Below are 21,387 nucleotides of genomic sequence, written 5' to 3' on the forward strand. Positions count from 1 at the left end.
GCGCCCCTTCTGGTCAGTCTGGTTGCGGCTGACCTTGGACCGTTGAGTGCTCGACATAATATCTTCGGGCTACACCCTGCAGAAATAACACTACTTTATACACTTTCCCCACACTATTCATGATTTTATAGACTTCTGTCATACCCTTCCTCAGCTGTCTCTTTTTTTAAGCCAAAGAGTCCCAGTCTCTTAAATCTCACCTCATATGGAAGGTTTTCCATACCCTTAATTATTTTTATGTCTTTCCCTGTACTTTTTCCAATTCAAATATATGTTTTTTGAGATGGATTGACAAGAACTGCATGCAGTATTCACGGTGTGGGTGTACCATAGATTTATATAGTTGCCTTATGATATTTTCTGTCTTATTAGCTGTCCCTTTTCTAATGGTTCCTAACATTCTGTTCGCTTTTTTGACTGCTGCTATACATTGAGTGGATGTTTTCAGAGAACTATCCTCAATGACTCCAAGATTTCTTTCTTGAGTGATAACAACTAATTTAGACCTTAACAGTTTGTATGTATAGTTGGCATTATGTTTTACAATGTGTATTAAGTTGCATTTATAAACATTGAATTTCATCTGCCATTTTGTTGCCCAGTCACCCAGTTTTGTGAGATCCCTGTGTAAGTCTTCGCAGTCTGATTGGGACTAAACTATTTTGAGTAATTTTGTATTTTCTGCAAACTTTGTCACCTCACTGTTTACCCTTTTCCAGATAATTTATGAATATCTTGAGCAACACAGGTTCCAGTACAGATCCTTGGGAGACTCCACTATTTACCTCTCTCCATTGTGAAATCTGACCATTTATTCATAGTCTTGGCTTCCTATCTTTTAACCAGTTACTGATCTATGAAAGGACCTTCCCTCTTATCCCATGACTGCTTACTTTTGCTTAAGAACCTTTGGTGAGGGACTTTGACAAAGGCTTTCTGGAAGTCCAAGAAAGTATATCAATTGGATCACCCTTATCCACATGTTTGTTGACAACCTCAAACCTCATGTTGACTCTTCCCCCAGCATATTGTGTTCATCTTATGTATCTGATTATTCTCTTCTTTACTATAGTTTCTACCAATTTGCCTGGTGCTGAAATTAGTCTCACCGACCTGTAATTGCCAGGGTTGTCTCTGGAGCCATTTTAAAAAATTGGCGTTACATTAGCTATCCTCCAGTCATCTGGTACTCAGGCTGACTTAAGTGATAGGTTACATAAGACAGTTAGTAGTTCTGCATTTTCATATTTAAGTTCCTTCAAAACTCTTGGGTGAATACCATCCAGTCTTGGTGACTTATTACTGTTTAATTTATCAATTTGTTCCAAAACCTCCTCTGTCAACACCTCAGTGTGGGATAGTATCAAAGGGGTAGCCGTGTTAGTCTGGATCTGTAAAAGCAGCAAAGAGTCCTGTGGCATTTTATAGACTAACAGACGTATAGGAGCATGAGCTTTCGTGGGTGAACACCCACTTCTTCGGATGTCCTCTTCTAGCAGTTGAGGTTTGAACACCAAGGGAAGAGGACCTCATCCTCCCTGATTGAACTAACTTTGTTATCTCTAGCCTTACTCACTCTTGCTATTTATACCTGCCCCTGGAAATTTCCACTACATGCATCTGAAGAAGTGGGTATTCACCCACGAAAGCTCATGCTCCTATACGTCTGTTAGTCTATAAAGTGCCACAGGACTCTTTGCTGCTCTTTCAGTGTGGGATAGTTACTCAGATTTGTCATCTAAAAAGAATGGCTTAGGTGTGGGAATCTCCCTCATATCCTTAGCCATGAAGACTAATGTAAAGAATTCATTTAGTTTCTCCACAAATGCTCTGTCTCCTTCAGCACTACAATTGTCTGGTGGCTCCACTCAGGGCCGTCCCTCTGAGGGTGCGGGGCCCGGGGCGGAAGTGACTTCTGGGACTGACCCATCACTTCTGGGACCGATCACTCCAGACCATTGCACCGGCCCGCAGGGCCCTCCCCTAAGCACTGTTTGTTGTTGCAGTTTGTTTTTGTGTCTTTTGCTAGTTGCTTTTCAAATTCTTTTTTTGGTCTGCCTAATTATACTTTTACACTTTACTTGCCAGAGTTTATGCTCTTTCCTATTTTCCTTAGGATTTAACTTGCAATTTTTAATGTCTTTTTGTCTCTGACGGCCTCTTTTACTTTATTATTTAGCCATGATGGCATTTTTTGGTCCTCTTATTGTGTTTTTGATTTGGGGTGTACTTTTAGTTTGAACCTCTGTGGTTTCCATGCAGCTTCCATTTCACTCTCGTGATAGTTCCTTATAATTTCCATTAGGCTAGCTTACTCATTTTTATGTAGTTACCCTTTTTGACATTGAATGCTACTGTAGTGGGTTTCTTTGGCATTGTCCTCCCTACAAAGATGTTAAGTTTAATTACATTATGGTTGCTATTACTGAGTGGTTCAACTATATTCAATTCTTGGACCAGAACCTGTGCACCACTTAGGACTAGATCAAGAATTGCCTCCCCCCTTGTGGGTTCCAAGACCAACTGCTCCAAGAAGCAGTCAAGAATGTGGTCAAGAAATGTTCTCTGCATCGTGTCCTGATGAAATCCCCCATTATTATTGGATTTTCTTTATGTAGTCTCTCTAATCTCCAAAGTCACTGTCACCATCCTGGTCAGGTGGTCGGTAATATATTCCTACTGCTAAACTCTTATTGTTCAAGTATTGAAATTCTATCTATAGAGATACTATGATACACTTTGAGTCATTTAAGAATTGTACTATATTGATTTGGCTTTCTTTCAGATATATTGCCACTCCCCCTCAGGCATGACCTACTCTGTCATTCCTATATATTTTGTACCCTGGCATTACTGTGTCCCACTGATTATCATCATTCCACCAAGGTCCTGTGATGCCTATTATATTGGTATCCTCACGTAATACCAGGCACACCAGTTCACCCATCTTGGACTTCTAGCATTTGCATACAGACCCTTATAAAATTTGTCAGTATTTAGTTGTCAGTCTTCATGTGATGTAATTGAATGGGACTCTTTTCCATTTGACATTTTGTCTTCAGTTCCTACCTGTACATCAGCAAGTTCTATCCTCTCCTCTTTACTAGAATATAGAGTATCTCCTTTAATAGATCCTCCCCTTTGGGATGTTTCTCTCCAAACCATGTGCTCCTCCGCACTTGCTGGCTTTCTCCCAGCCCTTAAAATTAAAAAGGCCATAGTGGAGTTTTTAAACTATGTGACAGCAGTCTGGTTCTGTTTTGGTTTAGGTGTAGCCCATCCTTCCCATACAGACTCCAGTATTAAGGCTCACAAAGTTAGAGGAATAGATTCTCCACTCCATTTGATCTGCTTGGATGTAGATCATGCCGGCACCTGGCCCTGGTAACCTTATGCCAGAGGAGGACTGAGTGGGGCAGAGTAGAACTCCATTTGGCCATTGCTTTCCCCACCTCCAGTCAGTCTCACTGCTGAAATGCCCTGTCCCTATCTTTATACTGAGAGTTGGGAGGAGGCTGGTACAGAAGCTGCTATGCAACCTCAACTGACTTTCCACCAGACCCAGAACAGTTACCTCCTTCCAATCTGACATCATTCCATTAATAGTTACTCTTTGTTTGCAGTTGTTTAACCAAGTATGTATCTACTTAATTGTAGTTCTATCAAGCCTGCATTTCTCCAGCTTACTTATGAGACTGTCATGTGGGACTATTTCAAAAGCCTTGCTAAAGTCTAGGTATATTATATCCACTACATTCCCCCTATCCACTAAACCTGTTACCTTATCAAAGAAGGAAATCAAGCTGGTTTGGCATGATTTAATCTTAGTAAATCCATGTTGGCTGATATTGATCACCCTCTTCATCATCCAAGTATTTAATAGAGCAATGTATAAAACATTTAATTTTCAGTTTTCCAGGTATCAAGGTCAGTCTGACTGGTTTATAGTTCCCCTGCTCCTCCTTTCCCCCCCCCCTTTGAGAAGTTGGGCACTATGTTACCTCTTCTCCAGTCTTCCTTTCCTGTCATCCATGAGTTTGCAAATATTGTCAGTGGCTCCGAGATTTCTTCAGCTAATTACTTCAGCCACCTGGAGTGAATAGCAACATGACCTGCTGACTTGAATTCATTCAAATTAGTCAGAAGATCTCTGACGTGTTCTTTACTTATACTGATCTGCATCCCTTCCCCTATATTGTCTATGGTAACTTCGCCTCATACCCTAAAGTTGTGAGATCATAGTTCTGAATTTCTGCTGAGAGCACGATATAGAGTTGAAGTCACTCTTATTTGTATTACCGTAGTGCCAATAAGTCCCAGTCATGGACCGGCACCCCATTGTTGTAGCATCATAGACACTTCTAACAGAAAGACAGTCCTTGCCCCAAAGAACTTATGGTCTAAATATAATACAAAAAACAACAGGGAGATACAGAGATGGGGAGCACCAGGAAAAACCAGTTGAGATGGAATAGGTCAGTATGGTAGGCAGTGGTCTGAGAATACTAGCTGCCAAGCCACTGTCAAGATTTTTTTTGTAGTCGTCACAGCTAATGGGAGTTTTAAGGAGGGAGGACAGAGATAGTTAGGTGCTGCTGGGAGAACCCTATGCCAAGCCCTAGAAATTCAATCGCAGAGACTAAAAGCTGAATTTCTCTTCTCGATCACAGTTGCTGTGGGGAGGTCTTAGGAGAAGAGACTCAAAGACAATAATCAAGACTTTGAATTGCACCTAGAAGTTAAATAGCAGCCAAAGTATAATACCAGACACTGATGTGATCAAAAAGAATAAATCTGTGAAAGAGAATAACTGTCCAATTTCTCTTTTGACTGTGATTGGAAAATTAGCTGTGTTCTAGACAAAAAAGAAGTAGATCATAATATTCTGCCCCTTAATTTTCTAGGTGACTAGACTTGTAAATGAAGCCTGAGAGCCAAATTTTTCTCTTACATATGATATTGCAAATGAAAGCCATATTTGGATCTCCAGTAACGGAAAGTTTGTTTGTATTATGTAGCTGGTGCTTTACCAAATCTTCTGGGACCCCTAAAGTGCAATCAGTTTTATGCATAATTAGGATAATTCAGAAACTGCTTTTAAATTTGGCTTTGTGAAAAATTTATGAGGGAGGGGAATGCTCCTGTCTGATACTTCTGTGTGAAACTGGCATTTACAATGTTTGGTTTTTAGTGAATTTAATGTGGACTTCCGCTTTTACCTCCCACATGTGTTCAGACTTGTTTTTTTGCCAATTCCTTCACTGTGATATTGTTTTAAATCAACAATAAACATAGCATGAAAGCCTGCTCTTTTTTATATATATACTCCCTCAGGCATAGTAAGATTCACTGACAGCCCAATTAGCTATTCTCCCTTAATAAACATTAAATAAAGCATCACATTTTAGCAGCTGGTGAAGTACCGGTGCTTACTTCCCTGCTTAATAGTAGTTAATCAATAATTTTATTAAAGGAAAAGGCAATAATACCATTTAATACGAAACTGAACTCAGTTGCTTTCATTCTACAGCATGATCTTCCATGAGCCTCTCTCTCTAGGTAATTGGCCATCTGAATGGGCAGCAATGCAATTTCTAAATTAGTACTATGCAAATGGGACTTTTACACAGACCCTTAATAAAAAGTCAGTCATCCAACAAGATACTCTAATGCTGATATGACTTAATTTATGCCAGAATATATGCTTTCATTGTATCAACTCTTGAAAATGAAAATCCCTCAGCTGCCTCAGGGAAAGGAGGAAAGAATCTGGACCACATGTGGCCTTTATATTGTGGTGGTGATGATTTTAATAACTATTCTGATAGTGCACAGATGACTGTGGTGTAAATGTTTAAACAGATTTTTTTTTAAGAGGCTAAAAAGGAGGCAATATTTTGCTTTCAGTCTCCATGCAAAGCTCGTAGTGATTTCAATGAAAGGATTTAATGTGGAATGGTTATAGAATATGTATTTTAAGAACTACTAACAATTCTACATCACATAGCACAATATGGTATTGATATTGCCAAAAATTACAGAAATCCTCATATAGAAGTGGCAAGAAGGCAAAGAATCATTTTGGGAAAAATCATTTTTAATAATATTGTAGGTAGGGCTTAAGTTATTCTGACAAAATAGGAAGTAACAGCAAATTATAGAAGAGTAGTAACAAAATGTGCAGTTTGTTAAACAGGCTGTGAATACATTTTTGTGACTTTAAGTTCCAAATCCTTTTCTTATATTTCCATTTTAGTATCATACTTACTGAAATGTAATATAAAGTCTCTAATAAAGAAATATCTAAGGATAATTTCAGCACCAGGATTACTCCCCACAACCTTGATATTTCTAAAAAGCAATTTTTAGAAATCTATTTTTAGTAAACATTCAAGAGTAGATGGGGAAGGGATTACCTGGACTGTTAGAGGAAATGCTGCTGCTTTTTTGCCCAATTATATTCGTTTTTTGCCTAAAGAACTCTTAAAGAACATACCTAAGTCTTAATTATATTAACTAACTAACTGGGAAAAAAGATAATTTACAAAGTTAGATTGTGAAATATATGCAAAGGCTTGCTTATTTTGCAAATGAGGTATAAGAATCTGGCTAAAGTGAAAGTTGTATTTGAGCTTTTGCAAGATACCAAGGATCTGACTTAATGGAAAGCAAAAGTCAAATTTATAATTTAAAATTTAGGAATGCAAGATATAAATACAATATATATTCTATTCTCTATATAGACTCATAGAACTGTAGGGGTAGAAGAGACCTGAAGAGGTCATCTAGTCCAGCCCCTCACGCTGAAGCAGCACCAGGTATCCCTACAGCATCCCTGACAGGTGTTCGGAAGTTTTTAAGAACAGGTTAGACAATGACTGAGAGTCCACAACCTCCCTTGGAAGTCTAGTCCTATGCTTAACTATCCCTCTAGTGAGGAAGTTTTTCCTAATATTTAACCTAAATCTTCCTTGCTGCAGATTAAGCTGATTACTTCTTGTCCTACCTTCAGTGACATGGAGAAAACTTGGTCACCACCCTTTTTGTAACAGCTTTAACATATTTGAAAACGGTTATCAGGTCCCCTCTGTTTTCTTTTCTCAAGACTAAATATACTCAGTTTTTTTAACCTTTCTTCAGAGGTCAGGCTTTCTAAACCGTTGGTGATTTTTGTTGCTGTTCTCAGGACTCTCTCCAATTTGTCCACAGCCTTCTTAAAATGTGGTTCCCTGAATTGTACTTTAGCTGGGGCCTCACCAGTGCCAGGTACAGCAGAAAAATTACCTTCCGTGTCTTACATATGAAACTTCTTTTAATACACCCCAGAATGATATTAGCCTTTTTGCAACTGCACCACATTGTTGGCTCATATTCAATTTGTGATCCACCATAACCCTTAGATGCTTTTCAGTAGTACTATCACGTAGCCAGTTATTGCCCATTTTGTAGTTGTGCATTTGATTTTTCCTTCTTAAGTATAGTACTTTGCAGTTGTCTTTTATTGAAATTCATTTGTTGATTTCAGCCCAATTCTCCAATTTACCAAGGTCATTTTGAATTTTAATACTGCTCTCCAAAGTGCTAGCAGTCCCTCCTAGTTTGGTGCCATCCACAAATATATATTATAAGCATACTCTTCACTCTATTATCCAAGTTATTCATGGAAATATTAAATAGTAGCACACCAAAGACAGACCCCACCAAATAAGTGCTCCCAGAAAAGAATGGGAAGATATGTATTGACTGTATGTAATGTTCTCTTCCTAATTGTGCTAATTAGTAGTTCAGGCCAAATCCTGCTCACCTAATTCATGCCTGTTGAGATTAGTGAGTCAAATGAGCAAAGTATGGACCTTTTGTGTGTAAGAGTGAAACATATTTGGAACTTTTCACTACAAAAAAACATAGCCTGAAATAAAGTTACTGTCCTAAAGCCAGTAACCAACTCATCATTTAAGTGGTTTCTCAGGAGAGACAGACTTACAGTGGTTACTAACATCACATAATCACAGTGCACTGTTAATCTGTGGATATGTGTGCATGCGCGCGCGCACACACACACACACTATCAATAAAATATATATTCTTTGCTGTTAATAGGAATGTTCTATCATCACGACTGTTAATTAGAAGTCTAGCATATTCTGCCTCAAATTAGTTCTGCCTTAGATGAAAAATTTTACCTTAAATGCACAAAAGTGCATCAGTGACTTAGGTTGGGGATACATCCCCAGCTTGACAGAGAGCCACAGATAACAGAGAGCCACTGTTCTTTGAGTACAGTCTTTCAACCCGTTTTGCACCCATCTTCTAATAATTTTTTCTAGACCACATTTCCTTGGTTTGCTTATGAAACTGTCACATGGGACTGTGTCAAAAGCCTTACTAAAATCAAGATACAGCATGTCTACTGCTTTCACTCCTACGGTAAACCACTAACCCTGTCAAAAAAGGAAGTTAGGTTGAGTGGGTGTGATTTATTCTTGAGAAATCCATGTTGGCTATTACCCTTTTATTCTCTACAAATTGATTACTAATTTGTTCCAGTATCTTTCCAGGAATCAAACTTAGGAAGAATGATCTGTAATGGGTGAGTGTTGCTGGGGAAAACAGGGCATGGCCTGGGTTTCCCTAAATCCGACTGGACCTCTGCTACCATATTGGTCCCATGAAGCCATAGATAGCTGACATAACTTAGAGCAACTCAAGGTGCTTTGAGAAATGGTGAAAGACCAGGCCATAATATCTTTCTATAACATGTCCCTGAAGCAGATCTGCTCCTTAGCTGTAGCTAAGGATCTAAGCCTATATTTTTTCACCCTGGGGGAAAAAAATGTCATCAGCTACCATTGGACATCTGAAGTCATCACAGAAGTGCTCCAGCTGGAGGAAATGGATAAATCAGGGGATTGGTAATGGGGATAGTAAGCATTTTAGCTCTTAACTTACTGATTGGAATCCAGGCCTTGTCTGCAGTGACTAAAAGTTGCTACTGTCAAAAGGGCCATCTTGAGGTACGTGGCCTGTCTGTAATTAACTTATGACTTTTAGTCCAGATCCCAGTTTTAAGAACATACCTGACTCTGTCTCCCTGTTTGAGACTTGTGTTGATAATATCAGTAAGGCAGTCAAAGATGACAATATAGTGTCTGAGCTATCGTCTACAACCTTGGTTGTAGAACGCCCCAGGTTTGTATTGTGGAACATTGGTGAGGCAGTGTGGTGAACCATGTACCACTACTGGGGATGGATTACTTAACAATTATCTATTCTGTTCATTCCCTCTGAAGCACCTGGTATTGGCCACTGTTGGAAGACAGTGTACTGGGCTAGATGGACATTGCTCAGACGCAATGTGGTCGTTCTTATGTTAAATAAAGTCCTTTAGTCCAGAGGGCTGTTGTTCTGGTACATTTCAGAGTGACTCAACATGCATAACTTGGGGTGTTTTTTGGTGTCTCTTTCAGTTAGTAGTAAAAAGAATATTCTCATGCCTCATTTTATAACTAAATGCAATTGTAATAGTAAAGACATTATATTTTCCCTTATGCAGTCAATATTACTGGATGGAGTCTCAACTTGTGCATGGTCTTCTAAATGATAACATTACATTATAACAATCTGGTTCAGATTTTCAAAGTTAGGTGTGGGCAGTTATTACTATTTATCATTGTAGTCTTATACACACAAGTTGTGTTAGGTGGTATCCATACCTAAAAGCAAATTCTGACAGGCCAAAGGAGTTTACAATCTTAGAAGTCAAGTGGCATATGAAGGGTAAGAGAGAGCAATAAAACATGAAGGGGCTGATTTTTGGAAGTACTGAACAGTACCACTGACTCTAGAGTTGTAGGTGCTAAGCACCCATAAAAATCAGGCCCACAGTCTGTGTCCCTTTTCATCTCTCTCTCTCTCTGCATCTACATATGCTAGTACTCTAGGGGTATATGCAAATCACGTATTTGTGTGCATTCAGACCTGCCCATGTGCATGTGCAAATACTTAATTGGCATGCACACACTGGAAATTTATAAACTTAGAAAATCTGGCCCTTCATATTTAATTATCCCCTCATATAAAATAGAAGCATGAACACGACTTTAATATAACCTATCCAAAACCTAAAGGGAGAAATAGCATGTAAAGATACACTGAAGCTGGAAAATAACATTGAAAACCTAGTGAAAGCCATTTTTGTAGCAATTTCAGATTGAATAAAGCTATGGTGAATGGGAGACGTGTATTCAGTCAAAGGAGGCAGGTTGATCTAAAGCCTAGATTTTCATTCTCTGACCCATGTCACAAAGTACTTAGACACCAGACAGCAAAAAGCAAATGTTGTTTTTAAATCTGCATGTTGTTGCATTCAAGTGACAGCTGGTATAATGTATAGTATCTTCATAGTTTCCCTAGCTAGATGATTTATGTAGGGGAGACGTCATCTGTCCCTAATTTTCCCATTTTTCCATATGAATGTGGGCAGTAATTTTCAACCCTGGACTTATCCAGTGTATAGTAGAGTCCACAAAGTAAGTTTTTGGTTTGAGTAGTTTATGTAGAGAGCTGATGAGATTATACTATTGCCATGGATCTCTTTTTCTCTCTTTGAAATGTGGATCTACTTGTTGTTTCCATTCCCACCACCTCAAAACAGTTTTCTAGTAAAAGAAAAAGTTGTCATTTTCAAAATATATAGAACTGGCCAAATTTTGCTCTTGGTTACATCTGTATAGACTAAAACTGTGTATTTCAGTAGAATTTCTCCAGATTTACTTTTCAGTGTAACTGAGATCAGAATTTGGCCCAAATGTGTGAGATCCTGCTCTGAATGTAAAATATTGCAATTTGTTCAATGTATTTTGCTGGAGAATCAGCAACTATAGAATCATTCCCTTTAAGGTCAGAAGGGACCATTATGATCATCTAGTCTGACCTCCTGCACAACGCAGGCCACAGAATCTCACCCACCCACTCCTCTAATAAACTCCTAACCTATGTCTGAGTTATTGAAGTCCTCAAACCATGGTTTAAAGACTTCAAGGTGCAGAGAATCCTCCAGCAAGTGACCGTGCCCCAAGCTGCAGAGGAAGGCAAAAAACCCCCAGGGCCTCTGCCAGTCTGCCCTAGAGGAAAAATGCTTCCTAACCCCAAATATTGCTTTCAGCTAAACCCTGAGCATATGGGCAAGACTCACCAGCCAGACACCCAGGAAAGAATTCTCTGTAGTAACTCAGATCCCACCCCATCAAACATCCCATCACAGGCCATTGGGCATATTTACTGCTAATAGTCAAAGATCAGTTAATTGCCAAAATTAGGCTATCCCATCATACCATCCCCTCCAGAAACTTATCAAGCTTAGTCTTGAAGCCAGATATGTCTTTTGCCCCTGCTGCTCCCCTTGGAAGGCTGTTCCAGAACTTCACTCCTCTGAGGGTTAGAAACCTTCATCTAATTTCAAGTTTAAACTTCCTGATGGCCAGTTTATATCCATTTGTTCTTGTGTCCACATTGGTAATGAGCTTAAATAATTCCTGTCCCTTCCTGGTATTTATTACTCTGATGTATTTATCGAGAGCAGTCATATCTCCCCTCACCCTTCTTTTGGTTAGGCTAAACAAGCCAAGCTCTTTGAGTCTCCTTTCATAAGACAGGTTTTCCATTCCTTGGATCATCCTAGTAGCCCTTCTCTGTACCTGTTCCAGTTTGAATTCATCCTTCTTAAAATGGGAGATCAGAACTGCACACAGCATTCCAGATGAGGTCTCACCAGTTCCTTGTATAATGGTACTAACACCTCCTTATCTCTACTGGAAATACCTCGCCTGACGCATCCCAAGACCACATTAGCTTTTTTCATGGCCATATCACATTGGCGGCTCATAGTCATCCTGTGATCAACCAATACTCTGAGGTCCTTCTCCTCCTCTGTTACTTCCAACTGATGCGTCCCCAGCTTTTAACAAAAAATTCTTGTTATTAATCTCTAAATGCATGACCTTGCACTTTTCACTATTTCACTATTAAATTTCATCCTATTCATACCTCCTTGATGAGCATTGAAATGGTACGGTGTAGTGCTGGTGTATACACGTGATTACTTTAAGCAAGGGGATTGATGTTCTTATCTTAGTGGTCTCCAAATGGTGGAGGAACGTTCGGGGTGTATGGCAGGGCCTGGGCCATCCCCCATAGGGGGCAGGGAAGGAGTGCCACCCAGCCTGGTCTACCCCCAGTTCTGCTCTGGCTCTGTCCCTGTCCCCCGCCGAGGCACTGGCTTCGGCTCCTTCCCCTGATCTCAATGCCCGACTCTGTCCCAGCTCCCAGCCCTGGCTCCACTCCCAGCCGCACCTCGGCTCCCGGGGGTGTGCGGACAGATTAGATTACGGGTAAGGAGGGGGTGCGACATAAAAAGTTTGGGGACCATTGCCTTATCTGGTGAACGTATCCACTAATTTTGTAATGTTCCCCTTTGCGTAGTACAGTGTACATAACAGGACAAAGTACCAGTTGTTGCATGGCTATAATTAAATCAGGTTGTGATTCCTGTTCTTCCAAGTGCTCTCCACAGTTTGAATTCTATAAACGATGTCCCATGGACTCTGTTTTTGTCCTTAATTGAGTGGCAAGGAAGGCACACGTGGATATTGGCATATTTGATGATCAGTTATTTGAGCCAAAAATATAAAAAATTCAGAAGAACATACATGATTTAGGAGACTAAGGGCCAGGATTACAAAGGAATTTAGACACACAGGTGCAGATGGATGCCTCGTGGAATTTATGAAAGTCCAGAAGCAGGTTGGGTGCCTAACTTCCATTAAAACCATTCAGAGACTGAAGGTGGTGTAGAATGCAGTGGATCACTTACTGGGTGGAGCATCACACTGGGAGCATACGATGCCAGTGCTCTGGGATTTGTTTGTCTATTGGTTTTTAAATTGAATTTGTGTTGGTTATGACCTATAAAGCCTTGAATGGACTGGGACCAGCCCCCTCACATATAGCCTCCCTCACCAGGCCATGCTGCCGCAGCTACAGTCAGCAAAGGCACTTGAGCTGGATCACCCTTTTCATAAGACAGGGTTTGCTGTTCTGTGTGTGAGCTCCAGGACTCTGAAATGTGCTTTCTCCAAAACAGCCTGAATTCAGTGACTTTCTGGGCATTCTGTTTGACAGGGTTTTTGGAGAGGGCTGAGGGTGTGCTCCCAGAAGGATGAAGAGCATTTTTGTAGATGGTTGGCTGGCAGAGTTCCTGTTGGAATGATTGTTTTCATGCTGCTGTGGTTTTGTTGTAGTACTCATTATGTTTAGGACACCTAGAACCTTGTATAGGTGTCTCTTCTATTATTATTTAAATAGAAATAAAGGCACAGTACAGGTAGCATAAAACCACTCTAAAAGCCCTACTGGCTAACTACCATCAAAGTTATACATTTAAGGAGAATGGAGCATTCAGCTATCTGAGTGCTTACCAATGGAAAATCTTTCTGTCATTGTGCACATGCTTTCAAGCATCATGCTTTCATTTCATACCTATAAAGTGATTACATTTAATAACCTCTCATTCGGCACTAGATTCTTTTACTTTCTGACCAGTGTTGTGATGATCATTTTTACAGCTATATTCATTAAAATGAATAGATTCATTGATTGATTGTCACAGAACATGATGATGGTAAATAAGTGAAACTATTTTTGAGCTCCATGGCATTCTACTCATGGCACAGGAGGATTGGAAGGCTACTGATCTTTATAAGCTTTTATGGGATGCTGTTTTTAATATGTCAAGTCCATTAGTTTGCTTTTATTTGTGGGAGCAGGTTTCTGCACACAATAATTGGAGTAGGAATAACTGCAGCATAAAGTAACAATTTGAAATTGTCCATGAGAAACAGAGGCCACTGACTAAGGTGTTTGTAAAGCTATCCTTCTCTCTCTCTTTTTTTTTTTTTTAAGTTCATTTATAGAGAACCAGTGTTATAGTTTCTTCCAAGTGGTACTTTGTCCTTTCACTCAGCATGTAGTTCTGTAGGCTGATTCACTAATATTTGATGTCATCTTTTCCTGCTCCCTCCAACAGCCTATTTCTTGCAAATATTGTACATTTTCCTTTCTTATCTCTGAAAAAAAATCTGCCTCCCTTTCTCCATTCCAGTGCCAAAATCCTTGTTTGTGCCTTGGTCATGTCTCAAATCTCCTCCTCCAACTACTGACTTCTCTCCACCAGACCGTCCAAAATGCCACTCATCTTCCTCTTTTACTACTCTGACCATGTATCTCCACTTCTTCATTCCCTTCAGCAGCTGTCACACTCCTTCCATCACTCCTTCCATGGTAAGTTCAAGTTACTCACCCTCATTTTAAGGCTCTAGGCAACTCTGTGCCCATTTACATTCTTCTCTAGTCTCTATCTACACCTCCCATCTTCTCTTTATGCTATGTCTAAACTTTTTGTGACTGCACTCCGTGGTTCTTCTCCAGTTCTGGACCTTTTCCATGCTCCCTAGCCCACTTTACACATGGGACAGTCTCCTGCTCTCCTTCTCTTCCTTCAAAGGCTACTTCAGATCCATCAAGATCACCCATTCTGACTTTCTCTTGTTTAGTATTGTTCTGTGATTTACCATATTGTATTTTTAGTCCATAGATTGTTTTCAGGTAAAGATTTGTATTTACTGAGCACATTCAGTACAGTGCTGTATATTTAATAAATTAGAATAACAGTAGTTTTACATCTGGGTAAAATGAGGCACAGAGTGATGAAGTGACTTGCCAATGGCTACAGAACATATCAATAGCAGAACTGGGAACAGTACTAAGGTGTCCTGTCTCACGGTCCTGAGCTTTAACCACTACATAATACTTTCTTTTGGCTGGCAATGGTTATAGTCATAGTAAGTATTAAGTATCATATAACACCCTTTATCCCCATCCCCTCTTTGATGTCAGTGAGATTTACACATAAATAGCAAGGACACTATATGACCATAACATGTTTTACAATATGTAACTTCAGACTAACATACTTAGGAAGCCTTTGAAATTAGTGGCTGAGGCTCTAATCCTGCAAAAAATTACTTTAATTATGTGTAATTTTATGAAAAGGGTAAATAGCCCCACTGGCTTCAGTGTTACTCACACAGTATGTACAGTTAAGAATGAGTATGGCTGTTTGTAGGATGTGGGCCTAATATGGCTATGTAATGTAGCTTTTAAGAAGGTAAATGGACATTTTGTTGTTTTGAAACTTGCCATCTGAACTGCACCATTTTGGTGCAGAAAACCCTTAAAAAAAGGGAGACTAATAATTTGACATAGGTTTAGGAAGAAAATGACTTCTAATTTATAATACTATTCTAACAGACACACGTAAAACCAATCAAGAAAGGATGCATATCATTATTGCGAATAGGAATTTTGCTGGAGTAAGAAATGCAGAACAAAGCCATTTACAGGTGATTAAAAGGCAGCAAAATGAAGCAGTGCAAATACTTTCTGCATTCTTCCCACAGCTCTAGCAGTATTTGAACACTGGAACTGAGCAAAACTATTAACTTTGAAAATCTATGTGGAGTTTCTGAAATTGTTCACTACTGAAGGCACTGGGATGATTATAGCTTAATGGTGAGCAGGCCTTTTAGGTCAGCTGTGTTTTGTTAATGGACCAGACTAGATTCAACCCCCTTCCGCCCCCGCCCCCAATCTGGCACAATCATTAAAAACTGAAGACACAGGGGAAGCTTTGTGGGCATTTGTAGTATTTTCTTGGCTTTGTGTGTATGTGTTTGGATTTTTTTTTTTTAAACCATGAACTGCTGTGCACTGTCTGTGCCATCTGTATTGTCTGTGCATCCAGCATATCTCCTTCCATTATCACCGTACATATCCTCTTCAACAAAATGAAAGTTTATATTGTATCAAATATCTGTTGACTGTCTCATTACGCTTAGAGTCCTGCTCAGGCATCTCTACCTTTTTTGCACACAATTTGAACTTATAAATATGTAGAATGTGTTTACAACATCACAGAGCTAGCTATCAATTGGCATTGTGACTATTATGCACCTACAAAGAGAGAAACATATCATCCATGCCTGCTAGCAGGAGATTTGAGTCATATGTCCATGTTTGGGGTGTTATCTTCTCATGTACAATCTTCCCCAGTTTCTTTCCAGATTTCTTATCTATCTAAGCATTCCAATGGATTTATTTTTGTAATTCTTTTTTAATGTAGGCTCAGCTAGATTTGATTTAGCAGCATCATTGTTTCTAGCAGCTAAATTTTGCTATACTACTTTCTGGGACTTCATTGTTCTATATCCTGTTTTCTTCACCCTTATAATTCCTGATCTTGCCTGAGTACTTACAAGCACCTTACCTCCAGCTGAGAGGATTAATATCTACTCCCTTTAGCAGTCTGAGAGCATTTCCACTCAGGAATCACCCATCCTTAGCCATTCCTGTATTCTAATACCCAGCCAAGGCAATGCTGCTACAGAATGGGATTGCTCTGTTTTATTTCTAAAGGAATAATTTTACTAGGCTGTTTGTAGTCCTTCAGGGACAATGAATTGCACAATGGCCCAGATGTAATGAGCAATACAAGTGTCCCATTCATTAAACTGAATTATTGTAGCCATTTTTATTGCCTTTAAGATCTGTTGTTTAAAAATAGTAACCTTCAGTGTGATAAACTATATTATCTAAAATCTTCCTTACAGAAATGTGACGAGCAATAATTTGGCCATTGGTTGCATGCATAATAGTGTGGCAGAGCTTATTGAAATGGGAGTTAGTCATAAATCCTGTAATAAATTCATCAAATAGAAAAATAGTACATTTGCAAGCAGCTAATGTAATGGAGATACCTGCTCTTCATAAATATAGAGTCAGTGTGTTGTCGGTCTCCTGGGTCTTACTGAATTTGTGCAATATGTCAGCATATTAATACACTTTATGTATTTTGCATTTTGAAGTAATCACACAGGAACATGCAATATATTTTCCTCTTTCTGTACCCAACTTATTTTGTGGTTCCCCACCCCCCAACTTTGTTTCTGAAAACTTTGTGGTGTTTGCTTCCAAAGAATGGTCTCTCGCTGTAAAGGAAAACTTAGAAGATGAGTCTCTTTTCTAAGAGTGTGAATACTGTGTATATTAGGGTGGAAACAGCTATTCTGTCAATATCTCAGCATTTATTTGATCTCTGAATTAATGTTTGTAGGTTGCTAGGCAATTTTTACTCTTATAGTTTTATTAGGAAGTGAATAATTCAGGTTGAGTTTAGTTCTAAATCCTCAATATTTGCTTTAATCTCAGCATGGTTAGGAGGTAAAGTCCTGCATAATATGATGCTTGGAATCAAGGCTGATGTTAAGGGGCAATTTTATGGATATATTCAGTAAAATACCTTAGTGTCCTGGGCATGATCCGCATTCCTTATGCACCTCAAACTTCTATTGAATTCAGTGGAAATTTAAGGTATTCAAGAAATGCAGAATTGGGCCTTATGTAAATTGTTGAAGATTATTTTACACTATACTACAGCCTGTTGTAGCTGTAGTATTTTGGAATTGCACGCCTTCTGCAGCAACTCTGAGAGAGCCATGTGTGTATTCTGAGCCAGTACTAATCAGCCCCTCTGAGTCCACAGTGAACTGCTAATACAGCTCAGTTATTCAACTTGTAAATTCATTCAGTAGATCTCTCTTTTCTTAGGAAGGCAGGAAAGTCGATAAGCACATATGCATACAAATTAGTGGCAGTCTTAAAAACAAAAAAGCAAACAACCCCGCTCCACAATCCTACAATATTTGTCCAAAACACTGCAGTAAAATACTGCTGAATTCTAGTATTTTGTTATAAGGTAAAGGACAACACTTTTTTTGGACAGTCTCTGAAAAACACAGTCAAAACAACATTGCTGTCAACTCTTTTCAATCCCACCCTTTACCAAGGGACAAAGATTGATAAACAAAAGGAGTGCTTGAATACAAGTTTGGAGATCCCTGAAAACCGGGGACGGTGAAGAGTCATGGCAGTCGGTTCTGGTTTATTCTGAGACCCATAGCTGTAAATTCATTTCTCACTTCCTATCTACCTAAATACAGTGTGTGTCGTCCCCACTCCTCTCCCTCCCCCCCGCTCGGTGTTGTACTTCTGTGTTTCTATGCTTGTGAACTACAGAAGCTTGGAAAAATATTTTAGCTCTTTGTTTATGAGGAGAGAAACACTCTTCAGGCTTAGCATGCTAATGCCCTACTTTTGTTAGGCTTTTGTGTTCTTGAGGTTCAAACCTTGGCTTTGAAAATTGATTGACTCAGTTTCTGGTACCATAGAGGGGAACAAGTAGTTAATAGCAGAGCGATCTGCAGGAGCAGTGACCATCTTTTGGCTGAATTCAATGGTGATCAGGTCTGTCTGAATGATTAGGTGTCACTAAGAATTAAGTGTATTTTAGTCCAGCCACAAAGGCATCATAAATATTAAAAGAGAGAACTAGGAATGTTGTACATTATAATTATTGTGTATTAAGTCTGCAACCTTTGAACTCGATGAACACAACTAGCTGCTGGCAAAGCTTTTCATCTGCTATCTTGCAGCTTTAATTTGAGTTGCAATTGCAGTTAGTCAGACAATAATGGGATTTTATTTTAGAGCCTTCTGATGGGAGTCAGGTGAAGACAAACATGAAAAACATAAGTTTATTTTACCAACAGCCTTTATAGGAGTGCTGCAGAGGAAGCAATAGGTCAGTTGACCGTATTTTCACATTCTAAAACCCAGAAGTGTTGCGTTTGTTCGATAGGTGCACCACTCAACAACCAAATTCGGGGGTACAAAATGATGTTTAACACTTACCAATGATGCATGGCATTCTGATTATAATTAAGAAAAAATTTTAAAAAGGGTAATTCATTTCATACTAGATCTTTGGGAGTCCTGCTGACCCCTTGTTGTGTGTAAAAAATGACATATTCCACCAGCATTCTTAAGATTGTCATTTGTGTTACCGGGGGGTCTCCCAGATCATCTTCATATCATCATCTCTTGCTAAGTCATATCTGTTTTATTGCTTAATAATGGCCTGCGGTGATGGTTGCTGTGATGGTGGTTTTCCATTTTCAGTATACGAGAAACTGGGTTATAAATCTCACAAAGCAGAAACTTGCAGTTTTTTATATTGCAGAATAGGTGAATGGGTACTGGTAGAGCAGATAGAGAATATTTATTTTTGCCCCCCAGCTTACCTGGCAAAACCAGTTCTATATGGTTCTCAACAAGATATCCCATTGAGGTTCTTCAACAAATGGAAAATAAACAAAACCAAACCGCCCCCCGCTATTTTTCAAGACTATGCATTGTCAGTATGGAGCAGCACTATATACATTCTGCCCCTTTTCCTAACCTGTGGATTCTCATATTACAAACAATTAAAAAGAATTACAAATATTTCACATTAAGTAATACTAGGCACAGTTGTTATAAAATAATTAAGATATCATAAAATAAGTCTAATCTTAAAACTGTAGGCTTCTGTGCAGAATTTAAAAAAACAAACAAAAACAAAAAAAATTATTTCCAGCTAGAGAGACACTGTTCCCTCAAACTATTAAAGACGTTTGGTATTATGGTTAAAACACTGGATTGAGACTTAAAAGATCTGCATTCATTTCTCAGCTCTGCCATAGACCTCCCTTTTTGATCTTGTGCAAGTGATTTATGGGATCTGTGCTACAAAGTCCCTTAAGTGCATTTGGTAATCCTACCCTTAATCTTTCTGTGCCTCAGTTCCCCATCTGTCAAATACTTTATATCAGTGGTTCTCAAACTTTTTTGTTTCTGCGGACCACTTGGAAATTGCTGAGGGTCTTGGTGGAACCACTTAATGAATTTTCCAAATGTTGTTTGTACCGTTAGCTAACTATTGTAAAGCGCTTTGGATAAAAGCGCTATTTAAAAAAAAAAAAACCTTAATAATTAACAGTTTTTGTTCTACAAATAAAAGCGCACAACTCATATTTTAATATCGGTAGTCTTACCTTTCTAAGGTGATGGATGTGCCCTCTCTACCCGCTGCAGCAGCCCCCGAGCTGGGGCTGGGAAGGAGGGGGAGGTGTCTCCCCGGCAGCCGCAGCCCTAGAGCTGGGGAAAGTCGCCTCTTTCTCTGGCCGCTGCAGTCCTGCACATCCCAAATTCCACCCCCACCCCTTCTCACCACACTGCCTCTCCCCCCTACCCTCTATTCCCCCCAAGGCCACCTCCTCACCTTACATGGGCGTCTTCTCCAGGGTCCAGGCACCTAATTAGTGAAGCCACGCCTGTAAAAGCCCTGTTTTTTTCACAGAGATCTGCTGAATACTGGGTGTGAAATGCAAAAATCTTTCTGACGGAAAATTTTTGCCTGTGGTGCATATGCCACACTGTCTATGGAGGTAGGCATAGAGAATAGGTCACGGGCAACACAAAAAGATAAGACAAACAAACAAAACCAATGTGACCTGATTTATTCCAGACAAAGCACCAACACCTCTTCATAGTCATTGGACAGATAGTTATTTGGGGTAGGAGGTGTGTAAAAGAAGAGCTGGAGAGCAGTAGAAAACCCTATGATTACACTTGCTTATCTGACTTCAGTGCAAATCAAACTTTTAGGCCATCTGCACCCACAAATGTCCATTGACTTCAGTGGAAGTTCCACTACCGTTTGAGGGCAGTATCTGACCTCTTAATTGTTATCCAGCTTGGTTTGGTGGATGGGAGGATTTTCAGAAGTTGGAATGTAATAAAAAGTTAGGTTGAAAGTTATGTAGACCATGTATTTATTTCACCCCCATACTTCCTCATAACTATCGTTAACAATAAATCACCCACAAATAAGAATATTAAGAAAGATAAGTGCTCTCATTCTCAGTCTAAATGTTTATACCTAAGGATGACCTTCCAGTATGCCTGGGTGGCTATTAATTTAGCCTAACAAAGGTTAGCAACATTTTGTGATTTATTTTTTTCTCCATGTTTTGACCAATTCTACTGCTGGTAGATATAAAAAAAATCAGAATGGACATGTTGTCCTTGCTTAGGAGGGGATCATCAGCCAATGCTACTAGGACAATTTCTGTTCTGTACCAAATCCCTAACAAAAAAGACTGGGGCTAAGGAAATGTGAGCACTCTAGATGCTGTCAGGGTTTCCTCACTTACCATCCTTTTAATAATTTCCCTCAGAAATGGGAGATTTGATGTAGCTCTATAATTGACAAGACTGGGTGTCCCTTTCCAAGGCTAGTTCCCTAAGCAGAGGCTTCATCTAGCCCTCCTTTAGTGTAAAAAATCACTGGCATTTTTCCTTCAAAAGGAGAGGCACTACCAATCTTCAACAGAA

At 39.4% G+C, this 21,387-nt stretch overlaps 1 protein-coding gene across 3 annotated transcripts in view; it reads left to right on the forward strand.

The window, feature by feature from the left end:
• GPM6A (glycoprotein M6A) overlaps positions 1–21,387 on the forward strand; it is a 334,124-nt gene that overhangs the window by 122,290 nt on the left and 190,447 nt on the right. The window contains exon 1 of one of the 3 annotated variants that reach the window (XM_054030898.1): positions 14,226–14,337. The exons of the other annotated variants lie outside the window; for them this stretch is intronic. Coding sequence (XP_053886873.1) covers positions 14,241–14,337 — 97 coding nt within the window. The 5' untranslated portion in view covers positions 14,226–14,240. Of the gene's footprint in view, positions 1–14,225; positions 14,338–21,387 lie in introns of those variants that run through there. 3 annotated transcript variants of the gene reach the window in all.

Source organism: Malaclemys terrapin, chromosome 5 (assembly GCF_027887155.1).
Source record: "Malaclemys terrapin pileata isolate rMalTer1 chromosome 5, rMalTer1.hap1, whole genome shotgun sequence".
Classification (NCBI taxonomy): domain Eukaryota; kingdom Metazoa; phylum Chordata; order Testudines; family Emydidae; genus Malaclemys; species Malaclemys terrapin.